The sequence below is a fragment of the Sciurus carolinensis genome, unplaced genomic scaffold (assembly GCF_902686445.1).
Source record: "Sciurus carolinensis unplaced genomic scaffold, mSciCar1.2, whole genome shotgun sequence".
In the NCBI taxonomy this organism is placed as follows: Eukaryota; Metazoa; Chordata; class Mammalia; order Rodentia; family Sciuridae; genus Sciurus; species Sciurus carolinensis.
This window is the reverse complement of record NW_025920253.1, coordinates 64696-78043: the sequence shown is the minus strand read 5'-3', so window position 1 is coordinate 78043 and position 13348 is coordinate 64696. Positions and strand designations below refer to the sequence as shown.

At 39.3% G+C, this 13348-nt stretch overlaps 2 protein-coding genes across 2 annotated transcripts; both read right to left on the bottom strand.

Annotated features, from left to right (window-relative positions):
* Positions 1–225: 225 nt before the first annotated feature.
* LOC124975322 (olfactory receptor 7G2-like) lies at positions 226–1095 on the bottom strand. The gene has a single exon (XM_047538075.1). The coding sequence runs from the start codon at positions 1093–1095 to the stop codon at positions 226–228; it is 870 nt and encodes a 289-aa protein (XP_047394031.1).
* Positions 1096–11077: 9982 nt separating this feature from the next.
* LOC124975340 (olfactory receptor 7G2-like) lies at positions 11078–12037 on the bottom strand. The gene has a single exon (XM_047538085.1). The coding sequence runs from the start codon at positions 12014–12016 to the stop codon at positions 11078–11080; it is 939 nt and encodes a 312-aa protein (XP_047394041.1). The 5' UTR covers positions 12017–12037.
* Positions 12038–13348: the final 1311 nt, after the last annotated feature.

The following is a 13348-nucleotide window of genomic DNA, read 5'->3' as shown; positions in this document are numbered from 1 at the left end:
TCCAACAATGGGAGCCTTTCTCCACAGAAAATGGTTTTCCTCAATGGCACACATTAACAATTATTAAATGAGTAATATACATGCTGACTTGATGCACTCTGGGAAATTGTTTTAAGTCAATCACCTGAAGAATTTTATTGTACCAAATATTCTCCTCAAGGCTTCCGTCATATCCCTGTTCCTCAGGCTGTAGATAAAGGTGTTCAGAATTTGAGGGACCAAAGATTACATCATTGAAGCCACAGCAGTTTTTGTGGATGACTCAGTAACTGTAGAGCTAATGTACACTCCAAAACCTGTCCCATAAAATGAAGAAACACCTAAGAGATGAGACCCACAGGTGGAAAAGGCTTTATATTTTCTGCCAGTTGATGGAATTCTCAAAAGGAAACAGACCATTTGAGCATATGAAGCAATGATCCCAAACAGAGCACTACCACCCAATAAGATAGAGAAAACATATATCAAAATGTTATTGATGAGAGTGTCAGAACATGCAGGTTTGATGACCTGAGCAAGTTCACAGAAGAAGTGGGGAATCTGCAAGTCTGTGCAGAAAGACAGTTGTAGCACCATCAGACTGTGGAGGAGGGCATCCACAATGCTTATGAACAGAGAGATCAGAACCAGCATCACACAAAGGGAAGGATTCATGATGATGGTGTACATCAGTGGGTGACAAATGGCCACATAGCGGTCATAGGCCATTGCTGTGAGGAGACAGTTCTCTGAGACAAGAAAAGCCAAGACAAAGAAGACCTGGGAGAGGCAGCCTGTGTAGGAGATGCCCCAAATCTTTGAATGGATGTTCACCAGCTTCTTTGGGTTGGTGCTTGTGCTCAAGAAGATATCAGTAAAGGACAGTTTGGAGAGGAAGAAGTACATGGGAGTGTGGAGGTGGGGTTCAGAATTCACAGCCAGAATGATAATCAGGTTTCCAAGCACTGTGACTAGATACATGGACAGGAAGAGGCTGAAGAGGATGGACTTCAGTGCTGGATCATCTGTCAGTTCCAGGAGAAGTAATTCTGAAACAGCTGTTTGGTTTCTTGGTTCCATGCAAAAGATGAATCTAAGGCCAAAGATAGGAGACATGACAAGAAAAACTGTAATTCCTGGGTCCACAACCATAGAAGAATGACCTGGCTACTGGTTAGAAATACTGATATGTCCACCCCACAGCAGACCTACCACAGGGATCCTCCTACCAAGGAGGAGGATCAACAATTTATGAACCAACACATTCACTGATTTTTGCAAATGGTTGAAAACTACTGTTCAAGGTACACTCTCTTCTATTTGTGAGCCTAAATGATTATTGAAATTTTTCCCTCTGCTTATCTCTCCTTCCATCTTTTCTCTCTCTCACTTTCATTCCTCTGTACTTATTAACTCTGTTTTTATCGAGGTTTAAAGTTGTTCACACCTGCCAATTTCTGACAATAACATAAATAGTGATGGCTATTTTATTTCAGAAATAATTTACACATTCAAACAGAAATAAATATATAAATAAGTTTATGAAGCCTGTCACATCTTTAGGGAACCTGCCTTTCTAAGGTGGTAAGTGGAATAAGAATGAAAGAAATTAAAATAACTAAATGGGAGAAAAATGAAAGCATAAGGTCTTAAAACTATATCTGAAAACAGTAACAATTTGTTGATGCTCAGAGTAAAGAAACACACAGGAAAACACTAGCATCAGGAATCTTACAGAAGTCTCCCTGTAAGAGATCTCCTTCCAGAAGACAGGGGAATCCTCAGGGAACAAAGTATCTGGGGAAATTCTTTGACTCACACATTTTGAATGAAATCTAGAGAGGCAAAGTCTTAAACTGGAGATGAGAACAAGGCAGTCCATGTTTCAACAAGCCCTGTGAGGGGCTTTAATTTATGCTGAATTTTGACAATCAATTCACCAGAAACAAAACACTTTATTCTGGGTCTATGAGTACAAGTCAATATTCAGGTGTTTTTCTCTCCTCCTTTCTCCCTGCATCCCTTTTCACTCATACCTCCTTTTCCTTCTGCTACCTTTATTGAAATTTTTTTGGTCAACAACTCTCTTTCATGTATTGTTGTAAGTGCTGAGAGTGAAACAAACTCCAAGGCATACTTTTCAATCAGAATTATTTAAAGACATTTACAAAGACAAGAATGAATTTTTGACATCCATATTCTAAAGCAAACCTTCCCTATCTTTGGCTTGCTTCAGAATCAATCTTGTCAAATCATGGACGTGTTAGTTCTTACTATGAACATCAATTACACAAGAGGACACCTGGGTAAGGTGAGGCTGGATCATAGATGTGAGATCCACAGTAAGTGCTGGGCCCAGACTGGGATTGAGCTCAGGTATTCTGACTGCTGCACTGATTCTCAACCAAACTCCTTTAACACCTCTGAATAGTACAGAATATGCATTCCCAAATGACCACTGATGACTCAATATTCCTATGCAACTTTAATATTTTCTTCCTGACAAACCCTCCAATTTTTCCTTTGTCTTAAATATATGTTCATTACTATCCATAAAATTAGTGATAGTAGTTCAATGGCATCCATCCATGTGTATCTGACTAAACATTAGAAAATGGCACCTCCACCATTGATACTCATAAAATTCCACACGATCATAAGTCATCTCCTTTAGCAGTTAATGCTAAGGAATGTTGGGGAGCTTTTCATTAAAAAACTATTAATGAAATACAGCACATCAACAAGACAGTATTATAAATTTGATATCACATATGCTTAATATATCTATTAACTTGTAAACTGACTATTTCAAGAAGGTACTACTATAGCTAGATCCCAGATAGTTTAATATTCTACTTGAACAGTTTGTTGATTATTCTTAAAGAAACAAAAAAGAGTCTCTGTCTCATCCTAGGGGAGATCTTCTCATAATTTAATAGGCAATATATCATTTTTTTCAAAAATTTACTAAATGAGAGAAAAGATGAAATACTTATATAAGAAAAAGATGAAAATATAAATAATTTCCTGATATTCAGAAAAGTTAATGTTGAAGACAAGACCACTTATAAATTAATCAGGGTCCAACTATGAGGGTCCCTTCAAAGAAGTGGTCCTGTCCTCAGGAGAGACAGAGGATGCTAGGACGTCATTTACCATCTGGTGTAACATTGGTCTCACACACTCCGAGCATGATCCAGACACACTCATGCTTGTGAAGGGGAAAATCATCAACTGCATGAGAAGCTTGAATGCTATTTGTACAAGAGGAACTATGTGGTGATGTGTTATCTTTATTGTGGTCGTTATTTTGCAAGGTATACATAGACATAAACACATACACACACACACACACACACACACACACACACACACACATATATATATATATATATCCATCATTTTGTATGCCTTGAATTCATGTAAAATTCATTCAATTATGTGTTAATGAACCTGGAAAAATTGTGAAGGTATTTCATCATGAGAAAATCACAATAGAACGAAGTACCCAGAAGAGTGCTCCACTTATCCAACTCTCACACTGACATCTCCTGTTGGGTTCTTTATGGAATGTCATCAATTATCACGGGTGGCACTAATCATTCCTCAGAAACCATCAGTGTGTCGGGCAATTGAGGAAAGAGCAAAGGAAGGGACCATCCCTACCATGATGAATGCAAATATCAGGGAAGTCTTTAATGTGCTGACTCCCTCTGGGAATGAAGGTCAGGGAGAAAAAATATGAAGGAACCTGAATGAGGCCAGTATTCACTGGGCGGAGAGAGTGTAGAATATCAGAAAATGACAAAATTAGATACACGAATCATATTTACAAAGTATTCATGAAGGGACTTTAGTTATGTTGGTGGCTTCCAGAAGAATGGATATGCTTCTCACCTGGATATGGAAGATGAAACACGTGTCCTCAGGAAGTGCCGGCAGAGCGAATGAGTCAGTGGAATCCTGGTCAGGCAGGATCTTCTCTGGGAGAAGGATCAGGGTTGCTTCTTTGCTGGAATAGAGTTGTTGATTGAGTGGTCACAAGCTCACTCCTATACTCACTGTACCCTTGGAGACTCAGTGTCCAAAGCTCCTCATTAGATCAGATATTTTACTAACAGTCTGATCCCAAGAGTGCACATCCTTATACACCAACTCTGTAGGAATGTGGGATTCTCATGAGTGATTGCTGACCCCTGAGGCCATGATTGTACCATTTAGTTCTCTCCATTATTTCTGCTCAGTTTCATCTCACAGATTTTGGTTGATATAACGTGGTATTTCTCTCATGAATTCCAGGCGTTTGTTTACAACAAAGTCAAAGGTATCACTATTTAATTAATGCTTTCCATGAAGAATAGTTCCATTTAAGTTGTGGACATACATCCTATATAAGTGGGTATAAATATCACATTGATAAGTATTTATGATACTGTGTTAGTCATCTTTCTACTTTTTCTATAACAGATTCATGAGATAAATCATCTGAAATGAGGAATCATTTATTTTGTCTCACTCTTGGAGGTTTTGTTTCAGGGTTAGGTGTTTTGTTGCTTTGTGCCAGTTACAGCTCTGTGCGTCATTGAATGAGTGTGTGGAAAAGAGGCATTATGGCTTCTGTCTGGAATGTCTCCCGAAAGTCACTGAAATTGTGGTTCCCAATGCAGCAAGTTTCACATTTGGCACTTTCAGGCCATAACTGGCTCCTGAGGGCTCTGACCTCATCAGTGCATGAAACAGTTGATGAATTAATTCATTGATACAGTGTGGACTACTGAGAGGTGGACCCAGTTGGAGGAAGCAGTCCACTGTGGATATTCCCTGGGAAGCTTGACTCCGTCCACAGCCCTTCCTCATTTTCTATCTGTTCCCCAGCTGCCCTATGCTGAGCAGCTTTCCCCTGTACACTCTTCGGACATGATGCTTGTGCCTTGGAGCCTCCCAGCATGGACTGAGTCCTCTGAAACCATCAGCCAAGATAAATATTTCCTCTAAGTTGTTCATGTCAGGTGTTTTGTCCACAGCAACAAAAGGCTGAATAACACAGGAGAACAATGGAAAATAAAGAGAGAGAGAGAATGGGTTTCCACTGTATCCTTCAAGGGCATGTCCCCCGTGACCCACCCACCTTCCACATCGGAAAGGTCCTCCACTTCCAATACCACTGCAGGCCAACCATCAATCCTTGAGTGCCTGGGTCTTGGTGGGGTGAATACTCAGACAGAGGCACTGTGAAAGCACAGACACTCAGAGGCTTTCTCCTTGCTCATTAATGGATGTTTGCTCACTCTAAGTCTTCTTCCCTATATATTTTTAATTGCTTATTTTCAGCTATACATAACATTGGGATTCATTTTTATGTAATTATGAAAGCATAGAGTATATTGTTAACAAAAACTTGGTCTTGTCCCCAGTGCCAATTTAATAATGAGGACACGCATTTGAGAACAAGGGGAGAGATTTATTGTTTTGCCAGCTAAGGAGAAGTGCAGGGTATTCCTGTCCCAGAGGCTGTGGTTCTGCCCATTAGGGAGAAGAAAGGGCTTTTAAAGAAGACATTCATTCCAGGTGTTGGGGCGAGGATTCACATGTTAATTTTGGACAGAACCATTCCTTAGATCTTCTGGTGCCATCATTGAAACTTAAATTACTTAGTTCCCATGGTGGGTGTGTATGCTCAAGAACTGATAACTCAGACTTGGAAGGGAAAACAGAAGAGGAAAAGAAAACACATCCATTTTTAAAATAAGCTTTAGAGGTACAACAGCAAGGGTTCTATTCGAACATGAGGCAGACCACTGTGACACAATGTGCTCTAATTCAGTCTCCAGTATTTCCCCTTCCCTCCCCTCTTCCCTCCCCCTGTGCGCTTCTTTCTACTCTGCTGATATTTCTGCAATTTAGCTTTTGTTTCAGTTTTTTTTTAAGTTGTCCCCCAAAAATATGCAATCTTTCAAGATTCCAATATATTTATGATCACTGATGACTGTCAAAAATAGACAGGAGTGTTAATCCTTGCTCAGAGTTTCATAAACACCATTTCCAACTGCACCACAAAAGTTTCAATATACACTATACTTCACTTTAGGATTTGTGAGAAGAAATCATGGTCCTTTGTATTTAATTGAGGGGGCATTCATTTACAAAACACCAAATGCTCTACTATGCAGATGCATCCTTATAATCAGTGAGTGATTGGGTTAGATTTCAACCATTAGTTAATTGGTTGGGCTGGCTTTCCATGTTAGTGTTCAATTAAAAACTTTTTATAATTAAGGGTGTCAATACTTCCATATATTTATACACTTGATTTGTAATACATCAACTCATTCCACATGAGCTTACAATTTATAAAATATGTTATTTTGAATTTATGATAAGACGACCGATAATGACTTTCTTCACTAGATTGACCCTGTTAAGATGAATCATTGAGGATGATCTAATTTTGTGAACTCTGCAAATAATGAACTAAGATGGGTGGATATTCATGTGACCTTGTATTTAAACAGTTTTCCTGGGAAACATTTGGAGATACTTAACAGAGTATGTAAATTTTTTGTCTTAGTTAGTTTTCTAGGTAGCAATGATGTCTCAAACTTTTCTAGTAAACCCAAGCAAACCACCCAACTGTTATCATCTAACATGGACTCAGCTAGGACCTCTTAACACCATCTCGGTTCCATCAACAACAGGCAAATGTGCTGGGGATGGCACAGGCCATGCATATGTGGCGCTGATTCTTCCAACTGAGCTGCATCCTTTCACAGAAGACATTTAACCTACCCTGACAGCCCTTCAGAGGGCGCTATTGCAAACACAGTGCCAGGGATTCCAGCAGTCCTCACAAAAGATGCCATTTTCCTGGGGAATTCCAAACACAGGAAGGGGGATGGCACCTCCTACTGGGCCAGCACCACTGGGAGGAGATGGAGATGCAGAGGGGCAGGTGCTGACTCCCCATGGGCCAGCAGTGGACATCCTGCCTCCCCTGTGAAGGTCTGTGTCAGGGGAGGGAAAGGCGACGCTCGGGAGTCAATCTGTGCAGTCACTTGCAGGCCTCTGTCCTAGACACCACCACATAAGAGCACATGACACCTGGAGACATGGAGTGGCCTGTTCCAAAACAGGGTGGTGTCAGGAGGGCTGGGAAAAAGGATGCCAGTGTCCAAAAGTGTTTTTTAACTATGTTGACTTCTACACATTCTTAATTTTATGCCAAGAATTATCACAAAAAGTTTTCACTAGGGTTCAACTTTTTCACTCACATGACAGATATACTAGTCGCCTGTCATCCACACTACATGCATTCCAAGACCCCCAGTGAACAATGACACTGCAGATAGCTCTGAAAATAATAATGCATGTATATATTATATGTATAATATATACACTATATATAATTATATAGAATATTTTATATAGAATATAATATATACATTATATATTATAATATATTACATATATTATATATACATTATATAACATACGGTATACATTATAATATATAAAATGTAATATATACATCATATATATAATATATATACATACACATATACTTTCCTAGACATATATACCTATGATAAATTTTAATTTATAAATTAGACAAACTAAGATGGTAACAACAATAACATAGAAGAATTAAAATATTGTAATAAAAGTTATTTAGAACTTAAAAATAAAATAAAAACTTACGAGTTAGGGAATGTCTGTGTCCCCCTTTTACCCATGATCTCAAGTAATTTGGGTGGCACAACTGGTGGAGGAAAGGAGGTCCTAAGCTGGGGAACTCCTGAACTTTCCCAACTTGTATTGGTGGATCCCTCATCCCAACCTCCCAGGCTGCATTGTCCTCTTCCCTCCACCTCCTTCTGCTCATGTCCATCACAAGGCCTTTTCACAAAGTGACGCTCCTTCCTGCTCCACTGGACTCCGTCTGCTCTCCTAGGGGCAAACATCCTTACACACACTATTGTCACCTTTCCTCTCAAAATATCAGGTGGATATGAATAGATGGATATGTATACATCTGCTAAATTAAAAAATTACAGTCAATGTACCATTAAAAATGTAACCATTTAGACAGACATTATTACTTCATTTACATATGTGACTGTATGAGTGATGTGATCATACAGTATCTACAATCAGGAAAAAGAGAAATTACACTCCATTTATGTATGAGTTGTCAAATTGTATAAATGCATCCTACAGTCATGTACCTTAGAACAAATAAAAAATGAATTAAAATGTAACTATTTAGGGTGAATTCTAAGAATATTTCCATGAAATTTGAACTCGTTATTGCATGTTATAAAAAGCAGCTTTCAGTATATACTCTTTACTCAAAATGTACTAAATGTTAAATCGACATGTTTAGAATTCTACTACCAAGTTTTCATTTAACATAGTAACATTATATATATATATATATATATATGTATATATATATGTGTATATATTATTCATGCTAGGTATATTACTTATACTATATATGTATGTATTTATACATATGTATATACACATACACATCATAAATACTGAGTCCTTTATATAAATATTGCAGAAAATTTCATATCATCAGGAAAGCCACTAATCTGTGGTACAATGTACCTTTGTGATTGTAACTCAAAATGTTTTAGAATTTGTTATTGTATCAAATGTGGTTTTAGCTTTCTCAGGTGTTGCTGTCATTAAGGCATGGGAAATTAGCACAGGGGAAGATATGACCATCCTATTATTCAGAAGAAAGAGTCTGGACAGAAGTCAGCTCATCAATACACATTTACTTTATTGCTTAACTGGCATTATAGTGAACAGTTGAACTGTTTAATAAAGGATGCAAAACTGTACATCCTTTATTGAGGCAAGCAGGGACTTAAATATCATGACCAAAGAAGCACAGACCAGGAGGGAAAATATTGACAAGTTAAACCCGTTTTAATTCACCACTTGTGGGCATCTACCAAGTATTATACATGACATGAAGAAGAGACTCAATACTAAAAGTTAAATAGAAATATATATCAAATCCAAAAGCCACCATCCCAAATGCATTATAAATATGAATTAATTTTTAAAATAGGATTGAAAATCAGTAGAGAAGAGGAAGGAGACGGGGGAGGAAGGAGGCAAGGGTAAGAGGAAGTACTACGGACTGAAATGGAGTCAAATATATTCCATGCACGCATGATTATGCCAAAATGAACCCTATTGAATATGTATAACTATAATGCACCAATAAAAACACTTAAAGATAAAAGCAAGCAGATGGAAATATCATGAGTCCCATACCACACAAGAGGAAACAAATGGCATATAATATGTGAACTTATTCTGAAAGCACAATAAGATATATATAAATTATTTAAGTAGTATTTTACATACACTAGATTATCAGAGTAAATGAAAATATTTTGAGGATGATATGGAATGTCAGGAGTATCTAATGGGAAGGTAACTGGTTCAAGTCCTTAGGAAAACTCTTTGGAAATACTAAAGCATGATCAACTACTCTGTTATAGCTGATGATTCCACCCCAAATGAAAAGCTACCTTTGATTTCCTTCTTAATCCATGGAGAATATTCAAGTACCTTTATTCACAAAAGCAGAAAAATAGATACCAAAGTTCATCCACCTCAGACAGGCTGCTTACTCTTAATGTCTCCAGGCACTGTGAACACTGCATTGCTAATAAATCACTAACTGCTGGTAACAGCATGATTGGTTCTGAAGGACAATGATGAGGGTAACAGGAAGACAGTTCAGTCCATTCAAGTGTGAATTTATCAAGGTCACAAAGAAGTGCTTTGATGTAATAAATTGTATAGTGTTATCTCCAGAGGTCAAGAAACTGCTTTCCTATCCTATGAAAATGTCAGTTTTGTAGGCTGAAACATAATCAAGTGCTGGCCATCAATCCAATACCGGCCACATCAATCCAAAAGTCAGTGTCCATAATTAAAATGCCTCCTTTTTGTCTTAGTGTCTCTACTATTTCATCTACCTTAAAATGAAACATGTCACAATTATGGCTCACAGAGACCATGCAGGAAAACATTGCTCCTCTGCAAATCCCCTCTCCAAACAAATAACCTTGACCCCTTGTCTTATATGATGGCCACCTTTCAGTGGTACAGGACAACTTGCTCACATGTTGAAGGCCACCATCCAGCTCACTGCAAAATGTAACCTGGGTGACCCAGGGAGATGTTAAGTATCTGTATAAGCTGGATAAAGGCACTCAGTTTCTGCCTCTTGCGTGATGTCTGGGTGTGACCCCTGACACCTGCATTTTCTGCAGTCACCTGAAGACCTGGAGGAGAACCAGCCCTGAATGATTCACCTCACAGAGAACTGAGTGAAGTGCTGATTTCTGTTCCAGCATCTCCCTTCCCTCTGGTGTCCTTGTAATTAAAAGTAGCTTTATTATTCTTTAAGTATATTAATGTTAGATACCTTTCTTATTATGAGGATTGAAGGACTCTTGATAGAGGAATCAAATGAACAGGATCAGGTTCATAAATCACACAATCATCTCAACACACATATACTATCAAATTATGAAAATTTGTAGATAATGACCTTAAATATGATGGATGCTATAATTACCTTGAATGATATGGCCCATCATTACCAGGTCCCAGAAACTGATTCACAAGCTATGAATATTCTGTCTTTCGCCTGACAGTAGAATTAATGATAAGGCAATAATTCACAAGGCCCCAGGCACAGGAAGAGGTTCCTAGCCATGACCAAAGCTTGGTTTAAATACTATCCCTGCTCTATCTGCCTTCCAATTTACTTTATTCTGAGATGCACCACATTCTAAATACATTCTAAAATCAGAACCCAGCTTCAGACCCTGCTTCTGTGAGGAAATGTACTGTGTTAAAAGACTTGAAATCATGTCTCTTAACATAGTTAGCATGAAGCAATGGCAAGATTCTATCCACGGTCAAAGCACCTGGTCATTACATTCCATAGTTACTTAGAAAAACATAGGGACAAAGTGATCAGGCATTTTGATTCTCCAAGAATCCTGTTATTTTTTTTAATGTACTCTAGAAACACAAGTCCAAAGAAAATGACAACACATCATGGTGGAGAAGCTGTCCTACTGATGAGCTTCCTCAGGGCTCCCTTCATGTCCCTGTTCCTCAGACTGTAGATAAAGGGGTTCAGCATCTGAGTGACCACAGAGTACATCACTGAAGCCACTGCAGTCTTCCTGGAGGAGTCAGTCACTACAGAGCTAATGTACACCCCAAATCCTGTCCCATAGAACAGGGAGACAACAGACAGGTGAGACCCACAGGTGGAAAAGGCTTTATGCTTTCCTTCTGATGAGGGCATTCTCAAGACAGAGGACACAATGTGAATGTAAGAGAAAATGATCCCAAAGAGAGGAACACCAGCAAATAGACCAGCCACCAAGTATACCAGGACATTATTGATGAGGGTATCAGAACAGGCCAGTTTGATGATCTGAGCAAGTTCACAGAAGAAGTGGGGGATCTCCAGGTCTGTGCAGAAGGACAGCCTCAGCACCATCAGAGTGTGGAGGAGGGCGTGCACAATACTAATGACCAGGGAGAGTAGAACCAGGAGGACACGCAGGTGGGGATTCATGACGACAGTGTATATTAGGGGGTGACAAATGGCCACATAGCGGTCATAGGCCATCACTGCAAGCAGACAATTTTCTAAACCACCAAAAACTAAGACAAAGCAGACCTGGGAGAGGCATCCAGTGTAGGTGATGCTCTGATCCTGTCTCAGGATGTTCACTAGCATCTTGGGGACTGTGCTGGTGATTAAGCAGATGTCATTGAGAGACAGGTTGGAGAGGAAGAAGTACATGGGGGTGTGGAGGTGGGAGTCAAAGCTGACAGCCAGGATGATGAGCAGGTTTCCCAGGATGGTGATCAGGTACATGGACAGGAAGATGCTGAAGATGATGGACTGCAGTGCTGGGTCATCTGTCAGCCCCAAGAGAAGGAATTCTGAAACAGCTGTTTGGTTTATGGTTGCCATGTTTTTGAAGAATCTGAAGGCAAATATGAGTTCAGAGATAATAAAATGGAGAGACAGCTTCAGCAATATTTGGAAATGCTTTAGCAAACCACACCTGCCCACCCCTTGAACTTACGACTTCTAGACTTTAGAACTTGAGAAAATAACTTTGTGTTTCTATGCAGACAAATCTATATATGGTACTGGTTATGGTAGCCCTAGCATCTAGGACACCCATAAACCCCCTTCCCAACTTCCCTACAATATTCAGGAAATTTCAGGATATTTGATTACGGTCATCACCATTGTACTGAGTTTAAGCCCAGCAGAATGGGAACTCTGTGCACATGTCTATGATAATGTGTCCAGCAGATGACACACAGTTGACACAAGAGGCACAGGGGACTTGTTTCTCTCTCCCCTGTTTCTTATTTCCCCTCATTGTTTCCCAGGATGAAAGTCTAGTGACATCCTTGCCCTCACGTCCAAAGCATTTGCTGAGGGACTCTGCTGCCTGGTTGACTTGAAGAGGAATGATTTTAGCACTTCACCTGGATATTGAAGATGGAAGGACTTTCCTCAGGAAATGCAGACAGGCTCAGTGAGGCAGCAGTCTCCTCTTCCAGAGGAATCATCTCTAGGGAAGAGGCCTCGGTGTTGTGTCCTGGTGGATGTAGGGTTGCTGAGGGAGGTGGCCCCAGGCTGACTCCTGCAGTGTCTGTCCCTGGGGCTCAAATCCAGAGCTGCTCATTAGACCAGCAGTCTTACTCTCATTCTGATCTCAGGAGGGAACATCCTTCAACACAAACCCATACCTCCATACAAGTGGAGAGTTGAGGGTGGCTGACTTCCTGACCCCTGAGGTCCAGCACACAGCACCCCATTCTCTGCATTGCTTCTTCTCATCGCCTGTTGGATGGACAGGCACACATTTCACATGGCACTTTTCCAATATATTCCCACCTTCCATTTCATCTTTATAGAAAATCATCTCTCTTCATGTCATGATATCACAAAAGACAATTCAAATTCAGGTGTGCACATCCATTGTACGTGTTCATATAAGTAAAAGAACATAAATACTAGCAACCATGATATATAAATGCAAACATTCATGGCTCCTCATTTTAAAATCGATTATATATATATATATAAATATTTGGAATGTTCATTCTCTACAATTTTACACAGAAAATCTAGTCAATTCTCTTTGGTGGCTGCTGAGTGCAGAAATTAGTTGCACCCTATTTAGAATTGAATTGACACCTTTACCTAGTCTAACATATCATAAATCGTTGTTAATTATATTTGTCTTGCTTTACCATAAAATTCCAGAAGTGATTCCTCCTATCA